Source organism: Rana temporaria, chromosome 1 (assembly GCF_905171775.1).
Source record: "Rana temporaria chromosome 1, aRanTem1.1, whole genome shotgun sequence".
Lineage (NCBI taxonomy): Eukaryota > Metazoa > Chordata > Amphibia > Anura > Ranidae > Rana > Rana temporaria.
In genome coordinates, this window is record NC_053489.1 from 684,474,926 (window position 1) to 684,501,052 (window position 26,127).

Genomic DNA, 26,127 nt, shown 5'->3' on the forward strand with positions numbered 1-26,127 from the left:
ATACGCCGTCGTAACTCTGAATCTACGCCGTCGTAAATTTAAGCGTATTCTGGAAACCAGATACGCTTAAATTAGGCTAAGATACGAGCGGCGTAAGTCTCCTACGCCGTCGTATCTTAGGGTGCATATTTACGCTGGCCGCTAGGTGGCGCTTCCGTCGATTTCAGCGTAGAATATGCAAATGAGCTGGATACGCCGATTCAGAAACGTACGTGCGCCCGGCGGATTTTTTTTACGTCGTTTGCGTAAGGCTTTTTCCGGCGTAACGTTACTCCTGCTATATGAGGCGTAGCCAATGTTAAGTATGGATGTCGTTCCCGCGTCAAATTTTGAATTTTTTACGTCGTTTGGGTAAGTCGTTCGCGAATAGGGCTCTGCGTTAATTACGTTCACGTCGAAAGCATTAACTATTTGCGACGTAATTAGGAGCATGCGCACTGGGAAACGTTCATGGCTGGCGCATGAGCCTATCTCCCCTGCAGTAAATGCCTCCACCCCTGAGGTACAAGCCCACCACCACTGTAGTACATGCCTCCACCCCCAAGGTATATGCCTCCACCCCTGAAGTGCAAAAGCTACAAGAGCACTGCCCCTGTAGTACACGGAGAATTTGTGGTTACGTGACTGCAAATAAAGACTATTAAAAATAAGTTATTTCATTTTTTCCACGCAATAATTTTAGAAGCGATGAAATATCAATTGATTTGGAAACATCAGTTTTATCAGTGCCACTGGACTGTTTGTTGTGTTTGCACCAACCCCCCCCCCCCCCCCCCAGGACTTTGATCATGAAGGTCCTTTTGTTACAGCAGAGTTTAGTTTCTAAAAACTCTTTATGACTTCATACGGTGAGCGATCATTTATAGGAGAGATCGGAGAATGGATTCTCTGCCTACCTTCATTCTTCAGCAGTGCCTGCTCCTCTGTGAGATTACCATCTGAGGAGGAAACAAAAATCATATCAGAGGATGTCCCCCCCCGTATATATTCCATAGTATTAGCCAGATTCAGGTAGGGGCGCGTATCTTTAAGGCGGCGTAGCGTACCGTATTTACGCTACGCGGCCTTAAGTCAGAGAGGCTACGCCTCCGTAAATTACGTGCGCTACGCTTCATTCACGAAGCAGTAGCTCCGTAATTTGCGTGTGCGCTCCGTAAAACTGCCTGGCGTAAGCGTGCGTAATTTAAATGATCCCGTAGGTGGCGTGGATCATTTAAATTAGGCGCGTTCCAGCGCCGAACGTAGTGCGCATGCTCCGTCGGGAAACTTTCCCGACGTGCATCGCGGTAAATGACGTCGCAAGGACGTCATTTGCTTCAACGTGAACGTAAATGGCGTCCAGCGCCATTGACGATTCACTTACGCAAACAACGTAATTTTTAAAAATCGCGACGCGGGAACGACGGGTATACTTAGCATTGGCTGCCCCTGCTAATAGCATGGGCAGCCTTACGCAGAAACCGACGAACGCAAACGACGTAAAATGCGAACGCAGGGCGCGCGTACGGTTGTGAATCGGCGTGAGTATGCAATTTGCATACTCTACGCTGACCACTACGGGAACGTCACCTAGCGGCCATCGTAAGAATGCAGCCTACGATACGACGGCATAAGAGCCTTGTGCCAGTCATATCTTAGGCTGCAGTCGGCGTGTCAAGCTTTCTGAATACAGAAAAGTCGATACGCCGGCACAACTAAGCAATTGCGCTGCGTATCTATGGATACGCAGACGCAATTGTTTACTGAATCTACCCCTGTATTCACAAAGTACTTGCCTCCTAACTTACGGCGGCTTAGCGTAAATGGGGCCGGCGTAAGCGCGCCTAATTCAAATGAGGATGAGGGGGCGTGTTTTATGTTAATGGTGAGGTGACCCGATGTGCTTGAAGTTTTTTTTACGAACGGCGCGTGCGCCGTCCGTGTACATATCCCAGTGTGCATTGCTCCAAAGTACGCCGCAAGGACGTATTGGTTTCAACGTGAACGTAAATTACGTCCAGCCCCATTCACGGACGACTTACGCAAACAACGTAAAATTTTAAAATTTTGACGCGGGAACGACGGCCATACTTAAAGGGGTTTTCCACCCATTTTTTAAGTTTATTAAAAGTCAGCAGCTACAAAAAGTGTAGCTGCTGGCTTTTAATAAACTGACACTCACCTGCTCCACGTTCCAGCGACGCACCGGCCGGGGCTCCGCTCCTCTCCCCCCCTCCCCGGCCGGCGTCTTCATTGTCACTGTGGGCACCCGGCCGTGACAGCTTTCGGCTTCACGGCCGGGGACCCACTGCGCATGCGCGAGCGGCACTGCGCATGCTGCGCTGTTTGATTGGACAGGCGATCGCCTAGGACCTGTCACGTGTCCTAGGCGATCGCCTACAGGGAGGGGCTGCCAAAAGGCGATATGACGTATCGCCTTTGCAGCCCCTCGGCGGAAGGAGGAAGTGGGACAGGAAGTCCCCTTCTCCTGAAGCCCCCACTCCCCCCCCAAAAAAAATTACATGCCAAATGTGGCATGTAAGGGGGCGAGGAGTGGGTTAAGCGGACGTCAATTTTTAGGGTGGAACTCCTCTTTAACATTGACTAGGCCAGCTATTTGATGGAATAACTTTACGCCGGAAAACGCCTTACGTAAACGGCGTATCTTTACTGCGACGGGCGCACGTACGTTCGTGAATCGGCGTATCTAGGCATTTACATATTCTACCCCGAACTCAACGGAAGCGCCACCTAGCGGCCAGCCTAAATATTGCACCCTAAGATACGACGGCGTGGGCTGTCGTATCTTAAATAGGTTTAAGTGTATCTCAGTTTAAGAATACACTTAAACTTACGACGGCGCAGATTCCGAGTTACGTCAGTGTATCTACTGATACGCCGGCGTAACTATTTGTGAATCTGGCTATATATGTATATAGAAAAGCCTAAATATACACAGCTCTATATTGTCAAAAGTATTGGGACGCCTGCCTTTACACGCACATGAACTTTGATGGCATCCCAGTCTTAGTCGGTAGGGTTCCATATTGAGTTGGCCCCACCCTTTGCCGCTATAACAGCTTCAACTCTTGCCCGGCAACACTAGCTCCTGTTGTCCTCTTTGTGCCTCCTGACCAGATCCTCCTTGCAATTGCAGAAGGGCTCCATCCTGCAATAACTCTTCCCAAGAGCCTGCCCACTGGGGACTGAGTAGGGTTGCCACCTTACCCCTTTAAACCCAAACACATATGAATTACATGGGTTCTGAGGCCAATTTAATGCAGATATGGCACCAAGTGAGTTTAATTACCACCTTAACCGCTTAGCGACCAGCGCACGCCGATATACGTTAACACAACGGCACATGGGCGTACCTGTACGTCCCTTTAAATTTGCCAACCAGTGGGCGCGCATGTGCGCCCTCCGGGTGCCTCGTGAGTGCGCTCGCGGGTCCCGGAACTCGATGTTCCCGGGCGGCCCGTGATTGCGGTCGGCAAAGGGAGAACAGGGGGATGCCTTTGTAAACAAGGCATTCCCCTGTTCTGCCTTGTGACATGTCAGACCTCGTACACACGACCGAACATGTCTGCTGAAACAGTTTCCGCGGACATGTTCGGTCGTCTGTACGGCCGACCGGACAATTTTCCGGCGGATCGGACAGGTTTCCAGCGGACAAATGTTTCTTAGCATGCTAAGAAACATGTCCGTTGGAAGCCTGTCCGTCGGACATGTTCGGTCGTCTGTACGACTCACCGGACATGTCCGCTCGGCCGAAAGCCCTTGCATGCGTCGAAGTGATTTGACGCATGCGTGGAAGCATTGACCTTCCAGGGTCGCGCACGTCGCCGCGTCATCGGCGACGGCGCGGCAACGTCACCGCGTTCGCTGTCCGCGGGAAATTTGGTCTGATGGTGTGTACAGCCATCAGACCAAAATCCGCCAGCGGACATGTCCGATGAAAACGGTCCGCGGACCGTTTTCATCGGATATGTCCCGTCGTGTGTACGAGGCCTTACTGATCGAATGTTCCCTGTGCTTGGGAACAGTGATCAGTGACGTGTCACTGGTAGCTCCTCCCCCTAACAGGTAGAATCACTCCCTAGGACACACTTAACCCCTTCCGTGCCACCTAGTGGTTAACCCCTTCACCGCCAGTGTCATTTTCACAGAAATCAGTGCATTTTCAAAGCACTGGTCGCTGGAAAAATTACAATGGTCCCAAAAATGTGTCAAAAGTGTCCCAAGTGTCCGCCATAAAGTCGCAGTCAAGATAAAAAATTGCAGATCGCCGCCATAGCTAGTAAAAAAAAAATTATAATAAAAATGCCATAAATCTATCCCCTATTTTGTAGGCGCTATAACTTTTGCGCAAACCAATCAATAAACGCTTATTGCGATTTTTTTTTACCAAAGAATAGAATACGTTCTACCGTAGAAGAATATGTATCGGCCTAAACTGAGGAAATTATTTTTTTTTAAATCGGGGATATTTATTATAGCAAAAAGTAAAATTTTTTTTTTTGTTTTTCAAAATTGGCGCTCTATTTTTGTTTAATAGCGCAAAAAATAAAAACCGCAGAGGTGATCAAATACCACCAAAATAAATCTCCATTTGTGGGAAAAAAAGGACGTCAATTTTTCTTGGGTACAACATCGCATGACCGCGCAATTGTCAGTTAAAGCGACGCAGTGCCAAATCGCAAAAAGGGCTCTGGTCTTTGGCCAGCCAAATGGTCCGGGCCTGAAGTGGTTAAGCAGCCACAGATCCTGTGTAATTATTATGTGTTCGGTTTTAAAGGGGTGAGGTGGCAACCCTAGGACTGAGGGCCCTTGAGAGGAGTACTGAGGCCAGGTGCTAGGATGTGCTCAGGAAGGTATGTGCAGCACCCTGCCGGGCCCTCCCACCAGCCTGCAAAGAAAACAAAGATGGAGGATGTAATAGTGATACTCACAGTGAATAAACTGGAGGATTGTGAAGAAGACCAAAATAAGGAACATGAACATTATAATAATCACAAGGATGAGGACGACCCAATATTGTGTGTTCTTCGGGGGCGGAGTCCCTGGAATAATTTTAGACAGAGGGGGTTATGGATAAGGCAGAATATTTCAGCAAAAATTGGTTTAGAACATGGTAGTGCGATACATACTGTGCATGAAGACATTTGGGTAAAGGTTGGATGAACTATGAAGCAATGTTCTGCATGCATAGCTCCACCACCACAGTGGCATGACTGACATGTATGTCATGTGTGGTCAGTTGTACACCCCTCTTATGCAAAGTACATGGATTGAAAACTGGCTACAAGGGCGAGTTCGGAGGGTGGTGATAAATGGGGAGTACTCGGAATGGTCAGGGGCGGGTAGTGGGGTCCCCAAAGGGTTCTGTGCTGGGACCAATTCTATTTAATTTATTTATAGATGATCTGGAGGATGGGGTTAGCAGTACAATCTCTGAATTTGTGGACAATACTAAGCTAAGCAGAGCAATAACTTCTCCGCAGGATGTGGAAACCTTGCAAGAAGATCTGAATGGGGTGGGCAACTACATGACAAATGAGGTTCAATGTAGAAAAATGTGGGAGCTGCGGTGGCTCAACGCGATTGGCACTGCGCTGACAAGCCATTCACCTCTGCAGCTAGGGGTTCGGATCCTGGTCTCGGCTACATTGAATTGAGTTTGGTGGTCTCAGTCTCAGCGAGGTAAGCCTGTGCTTAGTATGCCCACCCCCTCCCACAAAAACCACCACACTTACACGCACTCGAAATTGGGTTAACATGCACGCACTTTGACCACGCGGTCTCTAAAAAAGAGAAGCGAAGGACTAACGGGGCTGGTTGAGCGGGCAAATCCTCTCACTCCCTTATAGGGAGTCCCTCTGCCCCGTTGGGCTTCAAAGCGGAGCAGGTAGGGTGGGCTGTGTGGGAGGACCCCCTCACACACCCGCCATTGCCACCCGGGGCATGGAGAAAGGTGGCAGATTGCCTCTGGGGGAGGCCTGCCTACTCCCAACTCCTGCAGTCCGGCTCCTCTCTCGAGTACACGCACAAAATACACAAAAAAAAATTTAAAATTATGCATTTGGGTGTCAAAAATATGAATGCAACCTATACCTATACACTGGGGGAGAGAACCTCTGGGGGGAATCTAGGATGGAAAAGGACTTGGGGGTCCTAGTAGATGATAGCAGAAGCTTGGCCTTGCATGCCATTGCTGAGTCTAACAAAGCAAACAGAATATTGGCATTAAAAAGGGGACATCATCACCCTGCATCCCAGTGATGCCGAACCTTCCCCGAATCTTATCCAGTCTGAATAATGTGAGAATGTGAGAAAGCCCATGCCCACCACCTGGGAACACAGAGAGGAAGAGGAAACTGAACAGATGTGCATCCTGGGAAGGACAGAGCCTGCTGGGAGGAGCTATGACTGCTGTAGGATGTTGCCCCATGGAGACTGAGCCTGTACTACAGATCCCAGCAATACCAAGACTGTGCAGAAGAATGAAAGATACAACTCCTGCGCTTGGGGCAGTCATTTGCAGCAAGCTGCCTATTGAATAATTTGCCACATTGTTGTAGACCAGGGGTCTCCAAAATGTTCAAACAATGGGCCATTGTCCTTCAGACTTTAGGAGGGCCGGATTGTTGCCAGCAGGGGCAAAAAAATGTCACAGGCCCAGCATCAGTGAGCATAAATATGGCCTCAGGGTTGGAGTATTCCCCCTATTAGTAGAAGGAATAGTATCCCATTATTGGTATCGGTGGAAGATATAGAACCCCATTGTTGGGGTCAGTTGGAGGAATAGTGCCTCATATCAGTGGAAGGAATTGTGCCCCAAGGGCCGGATAAAGGCTAGCAAAGGGCCACACCCGGCCCTCGGGCCGCAGTTTGGAGACCCCTGTTGTAAACCATGGGTGCTTGACCTGTGGCCCTCCAGCTGTTGCAGAACTACAAGTCCCATCACGCCTCTGCCTTTGGGAGTCATGCTTGAAACTGTCAGTGGCTTGCAATGCCTCATGGGACATGTAGTTCCGCAATAGCTGGAGGGCCACAGGTTGAGCACCCATGTGGTAGACACAGAGAGGCCGAGTCCCTGATATCTCCTAGTCTTTGGGGATGCCACTGTCAAGCCTGGTGTGGCTGCCTGGTCATGGGGAGGATGTCGACACCACAGCTGGCATCACTGAGCCTGGACGCAAGTTGTCATCTTATGTGAAGTAGGGTGACCACTTGTCTCGGATTGCCCGGGACAGTCCCTGCATTTTGCAGGTCTGTCCCGGGCACCTTCATTCCAGGACAATACAGTGTCCCGGAATGAAACTGACACAGCCACCCCCCCCCCCCCCCCGGGCCAATCTGATGCCCCCAAAAAAGGCCGCCACATCACCGCTTTACTCACTGACAGTACTTGTCCTGGCCGGGAATGCCTGGAGGAGCACAATCCCCGCCCCCTGCTTGTGATTGGAGAAATCATAAATCCCGCCTTTTGTGTCCAATCACTGTGCTGTGATTCGTTACAGCACAAGCTGATTTTGGGGAGGGGGGGGTGTCCCTGAATGGTAGTTTGGAAAGGTGGTCACCCTAATGTGAAGACGGGAGGCTTCTGGCCACAAACTCTGCCCATTATTTAAAGGAATAGTGTTACCCGCTTGGACAGTGTTTGGACATTTACAACTCTAGATTTGGGCGCTGCCTAGTGGGAGAAGGATTGCCAGAGAGGGTCAGACCCCTTCTCTCTGTATCACCTCTTAGTTTGGACTCCCCTTAGTATAGGGGGTAAAGTCATCGCCCCCCCCTCCTTTGTTCTTTACTGAGTTATACAGTCATTTTGTAACAGATTTTATTTACAGATTGAAGTGCTTATTGCTGATTTCCATTCTTTTGGATGTTGAGTTATTGTGTGATGTTTACAATAAATGTTCACCCTTCTGTCCTGGTGTGTCGGAGAATGTGGTGCTACCAGAGAGTCATCGGGACTCGGAAGAGGGGACCGGAGAAACAGGGGCTTCCTCAGGGGTAAAGATGAGAGAGGGAGGTGCTTATCATATGAGAACTCACCGTCATCATTTATTTCATTCTTCATCATTTCATCTGAGGAGAAAAAAAAGAGACCTTATTATTGATTATCTGTCCTGGTGTGTCGGAGAATCCAGAGAGTCATCGGGACTCGGAAGAGGGGACCGGAGAAACAGGGGCTTCTTCAGGGGTAAAGATGAGAGAGGGAGGTGCTGATCATATGAGAACTCACCGTCATCATTTGTTTCATTCTTCATCATTTCATCTGAGGAGAAAAAAAGAGACCTTATTATCGATTTCCCAACATTTTTCAATTTCCAAAAAGGGTTTTCAAGCAATGCTATGCAGATATAATGAACCCTTCACTCAATGTCTCTCAGCGCCATAGATCCCGTCTTGATAGTTTGCTTGGAACGGCCTTTAAAGAGGAAGTAAACCCTGATGGGTTTGACTTCCTCTTTGTTTCCCTGCAAAGCTAAAGCATAATGATATGTCTTGCAGTTGGTCACAGATTGCAATTGACCAACGGTAGCGCTGTTATAACATGGGACTGTTTTTTCTTATGTTATTATTTGTTATCTCCTGTATCATGTCCACAGTCTCTAACCATCTCTTGTATCATGTCCATAGTCTCTAACCATCTCTTGTATCATGTCCATAGTCTCTAACCATCTCTTGTATCATGTCCATGGTCTCTAACCATCTCTTGTATCATGTCCATGGTCTCTAACCATCTCTTGTATCATGTCCATAGTCTCTAACCATCTCTTGTATCATGTCCATAGTCTCTAACCATCTCTTGTATCATGTCCACAGTCTCTAACCATCTCTTGTATCATGTCCATAGTCTCTAAGCATCTCTTGTATCATGTCCATAGTCTCTAACCATCTCTTGTATCATGTCCATAGTCTCTAACCATCTCTTGTATCATGTCCATAGTCTCTAACCATCTCTTATATCATGTACACAGTCTCTAACCATCTCTTGTATCATGTACATAGTCTCTAACCATCTCTTGTATCATGTCTGCAATCTCTTACTTAAACCTAAACACACTGCTAATAGTATTAGCAAAATATCCATTCGGTGCACTTCTAGCAGACATGATACAAGAGATCAATGCAGCTTCACCAGTGCCCATCACATGCAGCCTCACCAGTGCCGTCACATGCAGCCTCACCAGTGCCCGTCACATGCAGCCACACCAGTGCCCGTCACATGCAGCCACACCAGTGCCCGTCACATGCAGCCACACCAGTGCCCGTCACATGCAGCCACACCAGTGCCCGTCATATGCAGCCTGCCTGTGCCCAGCAGCCTCACCAGTGCCCATCACATGCAGTCTCACCAGTGCCCGTCACATGCAGCCACACCAGTGCCCGTCACATGCAGCCACACCAGTGCCCGTCACATGCAGCCACACCAGTGCCCGTCATATGCAGCCTGCCTGTGCCCAACAGCCTCACCAGTGCCCATCACATGCAGTCTCACCAGTTCCGCTCCACTGACCGTGCCTTGCTGCATTTCACCCCACGCACTGGGGGCTTAGTCATAGAGCTCCATGACTAACCCCCAGGTGGGTGGGGTGAAACACATCATTGGATATGGTCAGTGGAGCGGCACTGGCTGGGCCATTACACACACATACATCCACATGAATGAGGATGGGAGAGCAGCATCTCAAACTTTCTTATTTGACACCTCTGGATGACTAATATTTGATGCTGGCACCCCTATTCTTGTGCCCCAATGGGGGAAGCATACTGCGCTCTTGCTTGGTTTGGCACTACAAGGTCTTATACGGCTAAGTATACTGTAAGTCAGACAAGGAGAGAGATAGTGAGCCAGGAAACGAATACAAAGTAGATATTTGCCAGCACACCATGGATCTGACACAAAGTAGGGGTCCAAACAGATGATTTATTGCATGATCACAACACAAAGAGAGTGCAATGTTTTCAGAGTCACGCAGGACCCCTTTGTCAGGCATGTAATGACATGCCTGATGGGGGGGTCATGCGTGACTCCGAAACATTGCACTCTCCTTGTGTTGTGATCAAGAAAAGCCCAGAGCAGGGGAACGCAGTGGACTCGGTGGAGGGCTGGCATGACTGACGTCACAGGGGACAGCAAAACAATGATTGGCTGTCAGTACCCGGGGGGCGGAGAGGGGAGTTTATTTAAGGGTTGGTTCCCGCCCTCCCGGCAACACAGCGCGGAGGAAAGTTCAGTGCAGGATGTCTGAGGTGGAGCTCATGTTAGCACAGCTGCAGGCTGAGGCGTCGGCGCACGGCCCTGAGTGGCTTCGGGACCAGCTGTGGCCTATATTCGGTAGGTCGGCAGCTATTGAGGACGCGGGGGGGAGGGACACAGGGCGCGCCCGGCGTTCTCGCCCGCCGGAACGCTTTTCCCCGGACACATCCCCCAGGGCCCAAAGAAAACAGGGGAGTCCCCGTTCGCGGGCCCCTCCGGGCCCCCCCGCCAAGCGCGCAGCATTGCTCACAAGGGGGGGGAACGGGAGGAATCCCAATCGGGGCCGTGGCACGGCAGCAGGCCGGTCGGCCAGCCCTGGAGCAGCACCTGGGCCCGCGCAGCGTACGGAGCAGGATTCGGCGGGCCCCGCCCCCCGCTCCACCGTGGGGGGTGCGGCGCCTCAGCGGGGGAGACCTAGAGGCCTGGCTGCTGGGCTTTCCATTTCCTCGGCCCACAGCCTTGCCGCGGTTCGGACGGAGGGGGAGGGGACTACCGGCGACCTAGTTGGGGGCAGCAGGGCTGGGGACACCCCCCAGGCCTACGGAAAGCGGCGCAGAAATCGGTGAACGGGTCTGGCGCGCGGAGGAGTGACCAGGCGGACGCCAGGCCCACGGCAGCCAGGGATCCTTCCCCTGGGGTGCAATCAGCAGAGGAAGAGGATCCATCCACGCTACGGTCGGAAGGGGAGCTGACGGATTCGGAGGACGACCAACCATCCAGGACGGAGGCAGCGGCGGTGGAGACGGGACGATCGGCTGGTGGGTCATCACCTAGGCAGCCCGGTAAGTCAATTTTGTCTTTGCATTATACTGTGGGGAGGGGTATGATGTCTACTGGGGGCAGCGGGGGGGGGGGGTGTCAGCTCGGTGGGGGCGGATGCACGGGCAGGGGGTTCTCAGACTGTGACACCCGGCGGGGGTGGTCCCTGTGGGGGGTGGTTTTGCAGGTTTTTTGGCAGGCATAAAAGAGTTGGTGGGTAGATTTAAGGGGCTCAGATGGGGCGACTGCGGGCCCGGTTGCGGCTTGGGTCCCCCCTGCGGTTCCTGTGGGGGGAGGGGTGGTCGCTACGCCTAACACTCTGCCGGCGGTTGTGACGGCTGGGCCGGTGGTGGCATCCGGGGTTCGGGAGCAGCTGCGGCTCCGGCGGCAGCAACAGGGGAAAAAGGGGCGGTGGCAAGTGAGGCGGCGCGACAGGAAATAATCCGCCTCGCTGACGTGGCGAAATGTGAGGTGTACTTATGCTATGAGGCGTCGCTGGGGACACATTTGAAGGCAGAGGTCCGGGAGAAGATATGGAAGGGTGAGTATGTGGAGATTTTCGCGTTACTCCCACTAGAGAAGTTCAACCTGGACAGGGGTAAGCCGGACGAATCCAAGAAGGAGGAGGAGGAACGGCGCAGGTATCGCTTGATTCCACGGACATTTACCAATTGGCTGCAGGCGTTCAGCATCCTAGCGTGTGTGATAGGGGAGAAAAAGCCGGAATGCTGCTCAGGGCTCTTCATATATCAGAATGCGATAGGGGAGGCACACAGGATCTACGGAGGATCCGCTTGGCTGCGATACGATGAACAATTCCGGCAGCGGATGGCGGTGCGGCAGGACCTGCGCTGGAATCAAAAGGATATGAATCTTTGGCTGTGTTTGATGATGGCGGCGAGGGTTCCGGGGCAGTCCTTTCAAGGGGGGGCCGGGGGTCCATCTTCCCTTGGACAACCGGCCGGTCGGGCAAAAGGGGTGTGTTGGCAGTTTAGCTCCGGCACTTGCAAATTCGGAGGCACCTGCAGATACAAACACGAGTGCTCTGGTTGCGGAGGCTCCCACCCGTTGTCCAAGTGCTTCAAACAGGGTAAGGGACGTTCCGGAGATTTTGCGAACAAGAGGGACGACGCCGGTGATGGTGGAAAGAATGCGGCCGTTTCTCGGTAGGTATCCGGACAGGGGGGCGGCTCGGGCACTGGAAAGGGGGTTCTCAGAGGGTTTTCAAATACCGTGCGCGCTGGGGGTGGTACCCCCGGTCCCACGCACTTTGCGGTCTGCGCTCCTACATCCAGAAGTGGTTTCGGAGAAGCTGCGGAAGGAGGTAGCTCTGGGGCGCATGGGAGGTCCTTTTTCGGTGGCACCCTGGGGGGATCTGGTGGTTTCTCCGCTGGGGGTGGTGCCCAAAAAGGAACACAACAAGTTTAGGCTGATACACCACCTCTCCTTCCCAAAGGGGGGGTCGGTTAATGACGCTATAGACCAGGAGGCGTGCACGGTGAGCTACACGTCATTCGATGCGGCTGTCCATTGGGTGCGACATTATGGGCGGGGGTCCTTGATGGCAAAATCGGACATTGAAGCGGCGTTCCGCTTATTGCCAGTGCACCCGGACAGCTTCCGGCTGTTGGGGTGTCATTGGGGGGGGCAGTTTTATGTGGACAAGTGCTTGCCCATGGGGTGTTCCATTTCTTGCGCACTGTTCGAGATGTTCAGCTCATTCTTGGAATGGGTGGTTAGGGACGTGTCCGGGGTGAGTTCCATCATCCACTATCTGGATGACTTCCTGTGCGTTGGACCGGCGGCGTCACGGATCGCGGCGATTCTGCTGGCAACGCTGGAACACATGGCGGAGCGCTTCGGGGTCCCCCTGTCACCCGAGAAGACAGAGGGCCCAAGCACGGAGATGACTTTCCTGGGCATAACATTGGATTCCATGGCGATGGAATGCCGCCTGCCGGAGGACAAACTTGAGGCGATGAAAGCGGAAATCAGGGGCATGCTGGGGGTCAGGAAAGTGAAGCTGAGAGCGCTACAGTCGTTGCTCGGTAAGCTTAATTTCGCGTGCTGTATTTTGCCCATGGGGCGGGTGTTTAGCCGACGGCTGTCGGCGGCGACCGCGGGCGTGAGTTCCCCTAACCACTTTGTCACGCTAGGCAGGGTTCTTAGGGAGGATCTGAGGGTGTGGCACTCCTTTTTGGAGTCATTCAACGGCCGGGCACTGTGGATGGCGGGCCCGGTCAGTAACTTTGACTTGGAGCTGTACACGGACGCTGCGGGCGCCACAGGCTTTGGGGCATTCTTCCAAGGCAAGTGGTGTGCGGGTCCTTGGCCGCAAGACTGGGTGGACGCGGGTTTCACTAAGAATTTGGTGCTATTGGAATTATTCCCAGTGGTACTGGCGGTTGAGTTGTGGGGCTCGGAGTTCAGGGATCGGAAGGTCAGGTTCCATGGGGATAACCTGGGAGTGGTTCAGGTCATTAACAGGGTATCGGCTTCGTCACCGCCGGTGGTTCGGGTGTTGCAGCATCTGGTTCTACGGTGCCTACAGTTGAATATTTTTGTCCATGCAGTTCATCTGCCCGGGGTTGAGAATGTCATTGCTGATGCGCTGTCTCGATTTCAGTGGGACAGGTTCCGAGAGTTGGCCCCGGAGGCGGAACGACACGGAGAGCCTTGTCCAGATTGGCTGTGGAGGGTTGCGTTGGCGTGATATCAAAATGGCTCAGGAGGTCGGTGAGTGAGGCCACTTGGGGGGCGTACAGCAAGGTGTGGTTGGAATGGGAGGCTTTGGCGAGAATGGTGGCTGTGGACCCGTTCGGGTCGGAGACACGATGGCTGGTGTTGTACTTCGTGGCTAGGAACATGGAGGACGGCACGTCGGTGGCCACGCTGAACAAGAAGATGGCAGGTCTTGCGTTCCTTTTTAAATTGCGGGGTTGTCAGGACTTTACGAAGGACTTCTGGGTGCGGCAGGCGCTGAGAGGTTATAGAAAGGCAGGAACGACCAGGGACTCTAGGTGCCCCGTGTCGTTTGCACTACTGGAAGGAATGCTGAAAAAATTGCCGGCCATTTGTTCTTCTGAATATGAGTTTTTGCTGTTCAGGGCGGCCTTCACGTTAGCTTTCTTCGGGGCTTTCAGGATCAGTGAGCTGGTCAGCCCGTCTACCAAATAACAAGGGGGCTTGGGCTCTCAGGATGTGGCTTGTGGGCAGGACAGGGTATCTATTTGGCTGCGGAAGTCAAAGACGGACCAGGGGGGACGGGGCAAGTCCATACATGTATTTCCGATTACGGGTTCTCCTTTATGTCCGGTTCAGGCGGTACGGGCCTTCGGGGCCGAACGTCCTGAGGCGACGGGGTCGTTTCTGGTACATAGGGATGGGTTGCCGTTGTCAAAATATCAGTTCGGGGCTGTTTTTAGGAAGTGTTTGTTGGCCATGGGGTTGGATGGCAAGGGTTTTTCTTCCCACTCCTTTAGGATAGGGGCGGCCTCAGAGGCGGCCCGTTGGGGATTGGGTACGGAAGCCATACAGCATATAGGCAGATGGGAATCGAGGAGGTTTCAAAGTTATGTCCGTCCCCACCTATTGGATGTATAGGACGGTCACGTCAAGTGGGGGTGGGGAGGGAGTCTGGGGTATGTGTGTTATTGTTTTGAGTGTTGCTGGGTTATGCGGTGGATTACCCGGTGCAATTGTCTTTTTTCTTTCAGGTGGGACCCCGGCACTAGTATGGATAATGGGACATTCTTATGTCTTTTGGGGGGCAAAACGGGCTGAGCTTAGACATAGCGGTCGGCAGTTGGGTTTCCCGAGGGAAGAGGCAAGCGTGCACTGGTTAGGGATTCCGGGAATGCTCTGGGGCAGGGTGGTCCCGGAAGTGCATCGTTTTGCGCGGCTGGACAGGCCCCCCGACGTCTTACTCTTGCACGTGGGGGGCAACGACCTAGGGGTCAGGGCAATGATGGACATCACTCGGGATATCAAGTTTGATATCTTGAGACTTCGGATGGCCTTTCCGGATATGATCGTTGTGTGGTCCGACATTGTGGCTCGGACGGCATGGCGTATGGCTAGGTCGGTAGCGGGAATCAACAGGGCCCGGAGAAAAATCAATAGGGACGTGGCCAAGTTTGTGGTGAGGAACGGGGGGTTGGTGGTACGCCACATGGAATTAGAGGAAGAGACCTGGAGGTATCTGCGAGGAGACGGGGTCCACCTTAGCCCAGTTGGGATCGACATGTGGGTGTTGGGGTTACAGGATGGGATCCAGAGGGCCATTAGGGTGTGGAGGGGCACCCAAGGGTAAGGTTTTACCTTTGGGTGCTGGTGGCGTTGGTTGGTCCCTGCGGGTAAGGAATAGACTTTGAAAGTGGAATTAATGACCTGTCGGTGACAGGCGATGATGAGGGTGATGCCAGTTAACGGAGGTTAGCTGGAGGAATGGAGTATGGAGCACTACGGTCGTGAGACGCCTTTGAGCCTGTTCGGCTTGAGGCCTGCAGAGGAATCCGAAGACCGGAGTGCATTAAAAAGGGCATATATATATATGTTTATATATATATATATATATAGTTTACGGAAGGATAGAGGCTTTGCCTGCGGGGACCAACTTCAGGTAGTTCAAGTTAGCAGATGTTCTTGCTTAGTTTGTGTTAAAATCTATTATGTTTAATAAATCAGGCTGCTACGGCCTATTTTTCCCCAACAAGCAATGGTGTGGTCTCAATTTAATGGGCAGAGGTTGGGGGGATACTAAGGTTTTTGGGAGATGGTAAGTTAAGTGAAGTAAGGACATCTGTTGTACTAAAGTCATGCAATAAATCATCCATTTGAATGCTACTTTGTGTTGATCCATGGTGTGCTGGCAAATATCTACTTTGTGACTTGAACCCGTATACAGCTGTTTTTTGCTGCCAAAGGCTAGGTTCACACTGCTGCGAATTCAAAATCGCGGTAAAATCGCGGCTGCGGTTTTGCCGCAATTTTGCCGCGATTTCGGCCGCGATTTAAGAGACATCTGTGCAGGGTTCAATGTAAATCGCGGCCCGAAATCGCAAAAAGTAGTACAGGAACTACTTTTTTAAATCGGTGCAGCGCCGCAGATGCGGCGTTGCACCAATTAGGACAGTGCCATTGCCGACAATTGCCGCCGATTTGAGATGCGATTTGACATGTGAAATCGCATCTCAAATCGTACCAAATCGTACCCAGTGTGAACCTGGGCTCACCCAAACTTTGAGAGCTCATCCAGGAACGTGTGTGATGGGAAAATGAAGTATTGGGAAACGAAAACAATCGCAAGTGCAGAGGCCGATGAAGTTTAAGGTGTTTCCTGCTCTGAGGACCGGATTGGTGTCAAACTGGTGGCCCTCCAGCTGTTGCAGAACTACAATTCCCATGAGGCATTGCAAGGCTGACAGTAGCTACGCAACAGCTAGAGGGGCCGCCAGTTTGACACCCCTAAGCTATGTAGGGGGTATGTGAGTAGACTTGTTACCCGGCAACTAATGAGAACACCTGGGAGACTGAGAAGACTCATTACTCTACAGATGATGGGAACAACTAGGAGTCTGAGGAGACTCATTACTCTACAGCTGATCGGGAACAACTAGGAGTCTGAGAAGACTCATTACTCTACAGATGATGGGAACAACTAGGAGTCTGAGAAGACTCATTACTCTACAGATGATGGGAACAACTAGGAGTCTGAGAAGACTCATTACTCTACAGATGATGGGAACAACTAGGAGTCTGAGAAGACTCATTACTCTACAGATGATGTGTCAGGTCAACTGTGGCCAGGTGACAAGTGCACCCCGTTGGGGTCAGGGATGCACCACAGGGTAGTGAACCCTATGGCCGACTGCTGCGATCAGAGAGGAAGCGTGAGCCCAAGATTCCCCAGGGCGCGGAGTCTAAGACCCAGCTTTGTGTTCACCAGAGCCTCTGGTGGTGAGGATGGCCTTCGCTGCAGCTGGATCCAGGTCGCGACCCCTGGGGTGCCCAAGGTCACGCTCCGCAGGGAGAAAGGGGAAGCAGCAACCAGGATAAGCGATAGTGATGGGTAAGCCGAGGTCGGGGCAACTGGCCGACAAGGGTAACCTAGGAACAGGCCAAGGGTCAGGGAAACAGGCAAACAGGAGAAGTCAGAGACGAGCCAAGGTCGGTACACAGGAAGGTAAACGTAACACACTGCAGACAGGAACAAGCTACAAACAAAGGTTGAACAGCCCTGCAGGCCTGTAGTGCAACAGTTAATATAGACTTCCTGGGATGGCCTGGGTGGGGCCATACAGGGAGGAAGGTGATAAAAGACAGCCAGAAAGAGGGTCAGGCCTTTAATGGACACATGAGACTGGTAAGCTGCCAGACATTATTGCATAACTATGACAGTACCCTCCCTCGTATGGCCCCTCCCCCTCCCAGCCTGGTCCTAGGCCTAAAGGGAAATCCCAGATGAAACCTCCTCAACAAATGGGGCTCAAAGACCTCAGATGCAGAAATCCAAGAGGCCTCCTCAGGACCAAACCCTCTCGTAGCATTTAAGAGCCCAGCCGTGGGTCGCGCAGTTTAGGAACTCCTAAACTGCAATTATAATTTTCACAGTAATCAGTGCATTTTTATAGCACTGTTCGCTGTGAAAATGACAATGGTCCCAAAAATGTGTCAAAAGTGTCCGATGTGTCCGCCATAATGTCGCAGTCACAAAAAAAAATCGCTGATCGCCGCCATTAGTAGTAAAACATATTTTTTTATAAAAATGCTATACAACTATCCCCTATTTTGTAAACGCTATAAATTTTGTGCAAACCAATCGATAAACGCTTATTGTGATTTTTTTTTCTCAAAAATAGGTAGAAGAATACGTATCGGCCTAAACTGAGGGAAAAAAATGTTTTTTTATATATTTTTTGGGGGATATTTATTATAGCAAAAAGTAATAAATATTGAATTTTTTTCAAAATTGTCGCTCTATTTTTGTTTATAGCGCATAAAATAAAAACCGCAGAGGTGATCAAATACCACCAAAAGAAAGCTCTATTTGTGAGGAAAAAGGGACGCCAATTTTGTTGGGGAGCCACGTCGCACGACCGCTCAATTGTCAGTTAAAGCGACGCAGTGCCGAATCGCAAAAACTGGGCAGGTCCTTTACCTGCATAATGGTCCGGGTCTTAAGTGGTTAAGATAGACTTTCTCTTAAGCCCCGTACACACGGTCTGACTTTTTGCCAACAAACGTCAAAATGAGCGTTTTCCAAAAAATCCGACCGTGTGTACGCTCCATCGGACAAACTTTTATGGTTTCAAAAGTCTGGCCAACTCTCTTCAGACAAAAATTCACGGAAAAGTTTGTTTGCAGTCGGATCGTGTGTACGAGGCTTTACACTGTCCAATGTGACTCAGCACAAACGAGATAAGCTGATTGGCTAAGATATTAAGTAAGATACATCCAGGGCCGCCATCTGGGGGGTACAGGCAGTACACCTGTAAGGGGCCCGGAGGGCCACAGGGCCCCAGATGGCAACCCCCCTTTTTTTTATTTATTTTTTATAAAAAAAAAATATTTTTTTATATATTTTTATTTTATTTTTTATTAAAGGGACAATTTTTTCTTTTTTAGGGGTCCAGAGGTCCTCAGGGGCCCAGAGGCCCACAAGGCCCCTGATGGCACCCCCCCTTTTTTTATTTATTTTTTTATAAAAAAAATATATATATTTTTTAATATATTTTTATTTTATTTTTTATTAAAGGGCCAATTTTTTCTTTTTTAGGGGTCCGGAGGTCCCCAGGGGCCCAGAGGTCCACAGCGCCCCAGATGGCAAACCCCCTTTTTTTTATTAAAAAAAAAAAAAAAATTAATGCATTTTTATTTTATTTTTTATTAAAGGAACATTTTTTTTTTTTTAGAAATCCGGATGGCAACCCCCCCCCCCTTTTTTTTATGAATGTTTTTTTTAAATATATATATATTTTTTTATTAAAGGGCCGAGAGGTCCTCAAGGCCCCCCACGCTTTTCAATTTCAGGCGGCAGCACCCCCCCCCCCCCGGTTCTCTGCTCCAGGGGACCCATGCCTGAAGCTGTGTAAGGGGCCCCATAATGGCGGCCCTGGATACATCACTCACTAACTACACTGCCCAGTGCCCATTCGAAAGAACCATTCGAGAACACAAATTCACCAACAGACATAGAAACAGATTTACAAAACACACAAATGACAATACGAATATACGAAACTACGAACAAAGGATTTTAAATACGGAATGCTAATCGTTTGTTATAGATGTCATTTTCGTTCTTTTGCCGTTTCGGATTTTAGTAAGATTGTCCAATCGTACGTTCGTATTTTCGCTTGTTCATTATTTTGCTTATTCGTAATTCCGTAATTTTCGTATTTTTGGGGTCTTACAGCTTTTCGGATGTTCGAATTGATCCGAATGTACGAATACTACAACAAATTTGTGCGAAAATCCATTCGTTACGAACCGAAACGCACATGTCTAGTGTGGAGAAGCTACATCCCAGGATCCAGGAAATTAGTCCAAATTTAACCTCTTCAGGCAACTGGATAATGCTGAACCCCCAGAACTATTCTTCTCTGTGTCCTCGTGGTTCTAATGTCTCTTCACTCCATCCAAACCCAGCATTCTACAGGATCAGAGCTCTGAATTACCTGACTCCGTCTCCAGATCTTCCCTTTTGCTCATTGTGCACCGAGTACAAATGGAATTCGGAATGCCGTGTGATCCGCGTCTTCTAATACTGGGAACATACAAAGATACGTTTACATGATACTATGTTACATTGTCTAGGTGCATAAAATACAAAAGGTAGATTCTTCTTATCATCATTATTACTAATATATGAGTAATAGTAGTAGTAGTAGAAGAAGCGGTAGTAGAAGAAGTAGTAGTAGTGGTAGTAGAAGAAGCGTTAGTAGAAGAAGTAGTAGTAGTGGTAGTAGAAGAAGCGGTAGTAGAAGAAGTAGTAGTAGTAGTAGTGGTAGTAGTAGTAGAAGAAGTGGTAGTAGAAGAAGTATCTGCCAAACCTCTCCTCCAATCCCTACACTGGCTTCCTATCACCCAGCGAATTAAATTCAAAATACTTACCACAACCTACAAAGCCATCCACAACTCTGCCCCAAGCTACATCACCAATCGTGTCTCTAAACATATCCCAAACTGTCCTCTCCGCTCTTCTCAAGACCTCCTACTGTCAAGCTCTCTTGCCTCTTCCTCCCATGCTCGTCTCCAGGATTTCTCCATAGCCTCTCCCATCCTCTGGAACTCACTACCTCAACCTGTCCGGATATCCCCTACTCGTGCTACCTTCAGGCGATCCCTGAAAACTCACCTCTTCAGGGAAGCCTATCACGTCTCCAACTAATCTTTTACCACTTCCACCAGCTCATTCCCCACAGTTACAACCTTTTGTACCACCCGCCTCCCCACCCTATTAGATTGTAAGCTCTTCTGAGCAGGGCCCTCTTAATCCTCTTGTATTTTATTGTATTGTAACTGTATTGTCTCCCTTTAATATTGTAAAGCGCTGCGTAAACTGTTGGTGCTATATAAATCCTGTAAAAAAAAAAAAAGTAGTAGTAGTAGTAGAAGAAGTCGTAGTATAAGAAGTAGTAGTAGTAGTAGTAGTGATAGTAGTAGTAGAAGTAGTAGTAGTAGTAGTAGAAGAAGTAGTTGTAAGGTTGGTGGTTCAACTAGACCCGGGCTTTTAGGACTCCTGGATATATGGAGCTCTCTGATGCATCGGCGAGTCAAGCACACACACAACAATATGGTGAATCCAAGACTAGCCTTTGTTTTCTTGTGCGTACTTGCACCTAATCAAATCATACAAGAAAAGGAACGCCCTTGGCTCAGCCAATCATATTTAACTAATTAGTTTATACAAGTAATACTCGTCACAATTTATACAACGTGTGTAAAACATAGCAATCTATATTCTGTGTGACCAACTAAAACCTTTGTCCCCTCTGCACGCCTTTATCTGTGTTATTGTTCTCTGCTCAGTACATAATAACATTTGGCAAGGTTGTTTCTGTGTAGTTAATCCTAGAAGCTCTGGGTTAAAGGATACATCTACATACAAGCATTTATTACTATGGGGGAACTCTAGCAAGCCTTACAATGCATTGATACTATGGGGGAACTCTAGCAAGCCTTACAATGCATTGATATTATGGGGGAACTCTAGCCTTTCAGTAGTAGTAGAAGAAGTAGTAGTAGAAGTAGTACATAGTTACATAGTTAGTCAGGTTGAAAAAAGACACAAGTCCATCCAGTCCAACCACAAAAAATAAATAAACAAACAAAATAAAAAACGTAGTACAATCCCATACACCCAACTCCATACCCACAGTTGATCCAGAGAAAGGCAAAAAAAACAGCAGTAGTAGTAGTAGTAGTAGTAGTAGTCGTAGAAGAAGTAGTAGTAGTAGTGTTACTGGTGTTGTTTATAGCTTGTTGTTGTTGGTACTGATGGTAGCTCTTGTTGTTTGATAAATGAATGGTAGTTGTTTGATATTAGTAATTGTTGGTATTTGTTGTTTATTAGTTTGCTGCCGTCAATTGTTTCTTTGAATGTATATGGAGAACAATAGCGCCACACCAAAGGTTTAGCACTTCAATATGTATTTATTTTGATACAGAAATCTAAAGACAAGGACAACAAACCAAACAGGAAGAGGTTACAACAACTGACACTGTATTAACCAGAAAAATTTAACAAACCAACAACCGTGAAAAGGATCGTTACAGATAAAACATATTTTTTTTAATTTTTTTTTTCAAATTACAAACATGTTATACTTATCTCCACTGTGTGGCTCGTTTTGCACAGAGTGGCCTCGAACCTGGTCTTCTGGGGTCCCTCGGCGGCTGTCTCGGCTCCTCCCCGCAAGGACTCAACACCTTCATGCGAGCTTGCATGGTGTTACGTTCTTGCGGGAGCGCTCCTGTGATATAGCCGGTGGCCATAGCCGCTCACTGTATCACTCGCCCCACCCCTGGCGCACCGCGTCATTGGATGTGATTGACAGCAGCGCGAGCCAATGGCTGCGCTGCTTTCAATCCATCCACTGTAAACCAATCAATGGCCAGGCTGAGCAGCGAAGATGATGTCGGGGGCAGGCGCGGGACTTTCGAGGGGTCAGGAAAGTAATTTCGTATTTTCGGATGTTTTTTTACCTTAATGTATAGGATGCATTAAGGTGAAAAAACTTTTACCTTCACAACTCCTTTAAGAGGAGAGATACAAAGTAACATTGTTTATATACATTGATCAGATGGGAGAGAGAGAGATACAAAGTAACATTGTTTATAAACATTGATCAGACAGGACATAGATACAAAGTAACATTGTTTATAAACATTGATCAGATGGGAGATAGAGAGATACAAAGTAACATTGTTTATAAACATTGATCAGACAGGAGATAGAGAGATACAAAGTAACATTGTTTATAAACATTGATCAGACAGGACATAGATACAAAGTAACATTGTTTATAAACATTGATCAGACAGGAGATAGAGAGATACAAAGTAACATTGTTTATAAACATTGATCAGACAGGAGATAGAGAGATACAAAGTAACATTGTTTATAAACATTGATCAGACAGGACATAGATACAAAGTAACATTGTTTATAAACATTGATCAGATGGGGGATAGAGAGATACAAAGTAACATTGTTTATAAACATTGATCAGACGGGAGATAGAGAAATACAAAGTAACATTGTTTATAAACATTGATCAGACAGGAGATAGAGAGATACAAAGTAACATTGTTTATAAACATTGATCAGACGGGAGATAGAGAAATACAAAGTAACATTGTTTATTCTTGCCTCTCTGTCCTGTGGTCAGGTACATGATGCATCACCTTGTATGTACAACTAAACTATCAGCATAGAACTGAATTGTGAATGAAGATTACACAGCCTTTCTGATGGAAATGTACAAGCTGAGAGCTACAACTTGTATATAATAAATACATCTCATACATATTTTATTGTTTAAATGTTCAGAACACTAAACTTCAATATGAGTTTTAGGCCGGGTTCACACGGTTCCGACAAACTCTCCGACATTGGGAGCTCATGTTGCATGGCGTGTGGAAATCAATGTTTCCCTATGGGAGCGTCTTCACTGGTCCAACACAAGTCGGTCCGACTTTGAAAATGCTCCCCGTACTACTTTGGTCTGACTTTGATCCTACTTCAGCCCATTAAATATCATTGAAGTCGGATCAAATTCGGAAACGCCGTCTTGCATTCTCCGACTTTGGCATGCGACTCTGCTGATCTAGAGGGGGAACTCCACTCCAAATTTTAAATAAAAAACTGGCATGGGTTCCCCCTCAAAGGGCATACCAAGCCCTTCAGTCTGGTATGGATTTTAAGGGGAAACTCTATGCCAAAAAAAACGGCGCGGGAGTCCATCAAAATCCATACCAGACCCTTATCCGAGCACGCAGCCTGGTCAGTCAGGAAAGGGGGTGGGGACGAGCGAGCACCCCCCCCCCCTCCTGAACTGTACCAGGTCGCATGCCCTCAACATGGGGGTGGGTGCACCCTGTCCCCATGTTGGTCAGGACAAGGGCCTCTTCCCGACAAGCCTGGCCGTTGGTTGTCGGGGTCTGCGGGCGTGGGGCTTATCGAATTCCGGGAGCCCAGATCCTGGCACCCACCCTATTTGAATGAGTATGGGGTACATCGTACCCCTACCCATTCACCTGGAGGAAAAAAGGCATGATAGGACAGTGACGTCATAAGGGGCGGTGTCACCGGTGATATCACACAGTGACCACACCCCATGCCTACTGTATATAAGTCGTTGCGCACCGCGAACACTGCATTACAGTGGGAGAGAGCGTCGTGTCAATATCGGAAGAAGAGAAGAGGGAATCAGACAGGAGATAGAAAGATACAAAGTAACATTGTTTATAAACATTGATCAGATGGGAGATATAGAGATACAAAGTAACATTGTTTATAAACATTGATCAGACAGGAGATAGAAAGATACAAAGTAACATTGTTTATAAACATTGATCAGATGGGAGATAGAGAGATACAAAGTAACATTGGGCTGGATTCACATACCTGCGCTTGTTCTTAAGGCGGCGCAGCGTATCGTATTTACGCTACGCCGCCGTAACTTACAGGAGCAAGTGCAGTATTCACAAAGCACTTGCTCCGTAAGTTGCGGCGGCGTAGCGTAAATGGGGCCGGCGTAAGCGCGCGTAATTCAAATGTGGAAGGGGGGCGTGTTTTATGTAAATGTATGATAACCTGACGCGATGGACGCATGCGCCGTCCGTGTACATATCCCAGTGTGCATTGCTCCCAACTACGCCGCAGGGACGTATTGGTTTTGACGTGAATGTAAATTACGTCCAGCCCTATTCGCGAACGACTTACGCAAAAACAACGTAAAAAATTTAAATTTCGAAACGGGAACGACGTCCATACTTAACATTGGCTGCGCCTCCTAATAGCAGAAACAACCTTACGCCGAAAAAGCCTAACGTAAACGGCGTAAATAAATTGCGCCGGCTGTACGTACGTTTGTGAATCGGCGTATCTAGGTAATTTGCATATTCTATGCCGAAAACAACGGAAGCGCCCCTAGCGGCCAACGTAATATTGCACACAATTATACACAGCCGCATTCAAGTTACGTCGGCGGAGGAAGCCTATTTTTTGAGCGTACCTGCCATTGAGAATCGGCGTAACGATACGCCGGCGCAGATTTGAAATTACAGCGGCGTATCTGGAGATACGCCGCCGTAATAGCTACCTAAATCCAGCCCATGGTTTATAAACAAACATTGATCAGACGGGAGATAGAGAGATACAAAGTAATATTGTTTATAAACATAGGGGGCGGGGTCACCGGTGACATCACTCAGTGACCACGCCCCATGCCTGCTGTATATAAGTCGTTGCGCACTGCGCACGCGCATTAAAGTGGGAGAGAGCGGCGTGTCAACATCGGAAGAAGAGAAGAGGGAACAAGACGACGGAGAAGACCGCTAGTAAAAGAGCTGGAAGAAGATAGCGGAGGAGCCCGGCAGAAGGCAGAAGGCACCGGAGAGAGAGGAGAAGAACTGGAGAGTGGGAGAAGAGAGAGAGGAGAAGTCAGAAGAAGACCCCGGAGCTGCCTAATAAATTAATTTAAAAACCTGTCTAGTGTGTTTTTTTTATTGATACTTTTTTCCTCCAGGTGGATGGGTAGGGGTAAAAGGGGGCTCCCGGATTCCGATAAGCCCCCCCGCCCGCAGACCCTGACAACAGCCAGGATTGTCGGGAAGAGGCCCTTTGTCCTCATCAACATGGGGACAGGGTGCTTTGGGGTGGACGCCCCCTGCCACAAAGCACCCACCCCCCATGTTGAGGGCGTCCTGGTACGGTTCACAGCGCCCCCGCAATTTACGGAGCTACTGCTCCGTGAATCGCGGGCAGCGCAGAAAATTTGCGCGGGCGCAGGGCAAAAACGCTGCCCTGTGCCTGCGTAAGAAAGGCGCAGATTCTTACTGAATCTGGGCCACTCATAACAATTATACCTAATAGAAACAAAAAGGTACTGGAGTGACACCTAGTGGACAAGTTGGATTTAGCCGACTTTTGGTCACCTTACACACAGAAATATAACCTTTTTTTATTATTTTTACTTTTGATTTGTATTCTGTTGATCAGAGGATATACACGGGGTGATTGCACTATATATATTGCACTTTGATATTTAATTATCACAAACCAATAAAAAGGGGAACCCAACCATTATTGGAGGCTCTCCACATGAGCTTATCATATTGAGGGACCCGACATTGCAAATTTATTCACCAATTTAGAGGTACACTGAAGTCATACCAATATTAACACTTAGCAGCGCCAATACCCTGAACACATACTTAATTTACTACACCTTGACCCTCACCTGAGGGATCAACCAGGGGGCAGCAGCTCATTTACCCAGTCCTAGCGCGGAAATATAATAACATTTTTACAAAAACATTCACCTGATTATTTTTGGAGGTTGATCAATCAGAGTATCGATGGGAGTTCATCAATCTGTCACAAATCC

At 48.8% G+C, this 26,127-nt stretch overlaps 1 protein-coding gene across 3 annotated transcripts in view; it reads right to left on the reverse strand.

Moving 5' to 3' along the window:
- LOC120924690 (C-type lectin domain family 10 member A-like) overlaps window positions 1-26,127 on the reverse strand; it is a 76,288-nt gene that overhangs the window by 46,488 nt on the left and 3,673 nt on the right. Inside the window, exons 2-6 of one of the 3 annotated variants that reach the window (XM_040335696.1) lie at window positions 26,063-26,114; window positions 19,690-19,778; window positions 8,231-8,263; window positions 4,932-5,042; window positions 897-938 (exon numbers count right to left, since the gene is read on the reverse strand). In XM_040335696.1, coding sequence (XP_040191630.1) covers window positions 897-938; window positions 4,932-5,042; window positions 8,231-8,263; window positions 19,690-19,723 — 220 coding nt within the window. In that variant the 5' untranslated portion in view covers window positions 19,724-19,778; window positions 26,063-26,114. The remainder of the gene's footprint in view (window positions 1-896; window positions 939-4,931; window positions 5,043-8,230; window positions 8,264-19,689; window positions 19,779-26,062; window positions 26,115-26,127) is intronic. The other 2 variants (XM_040335698.1, XM_040335697.1) reach the window with 2 other exon arrangements.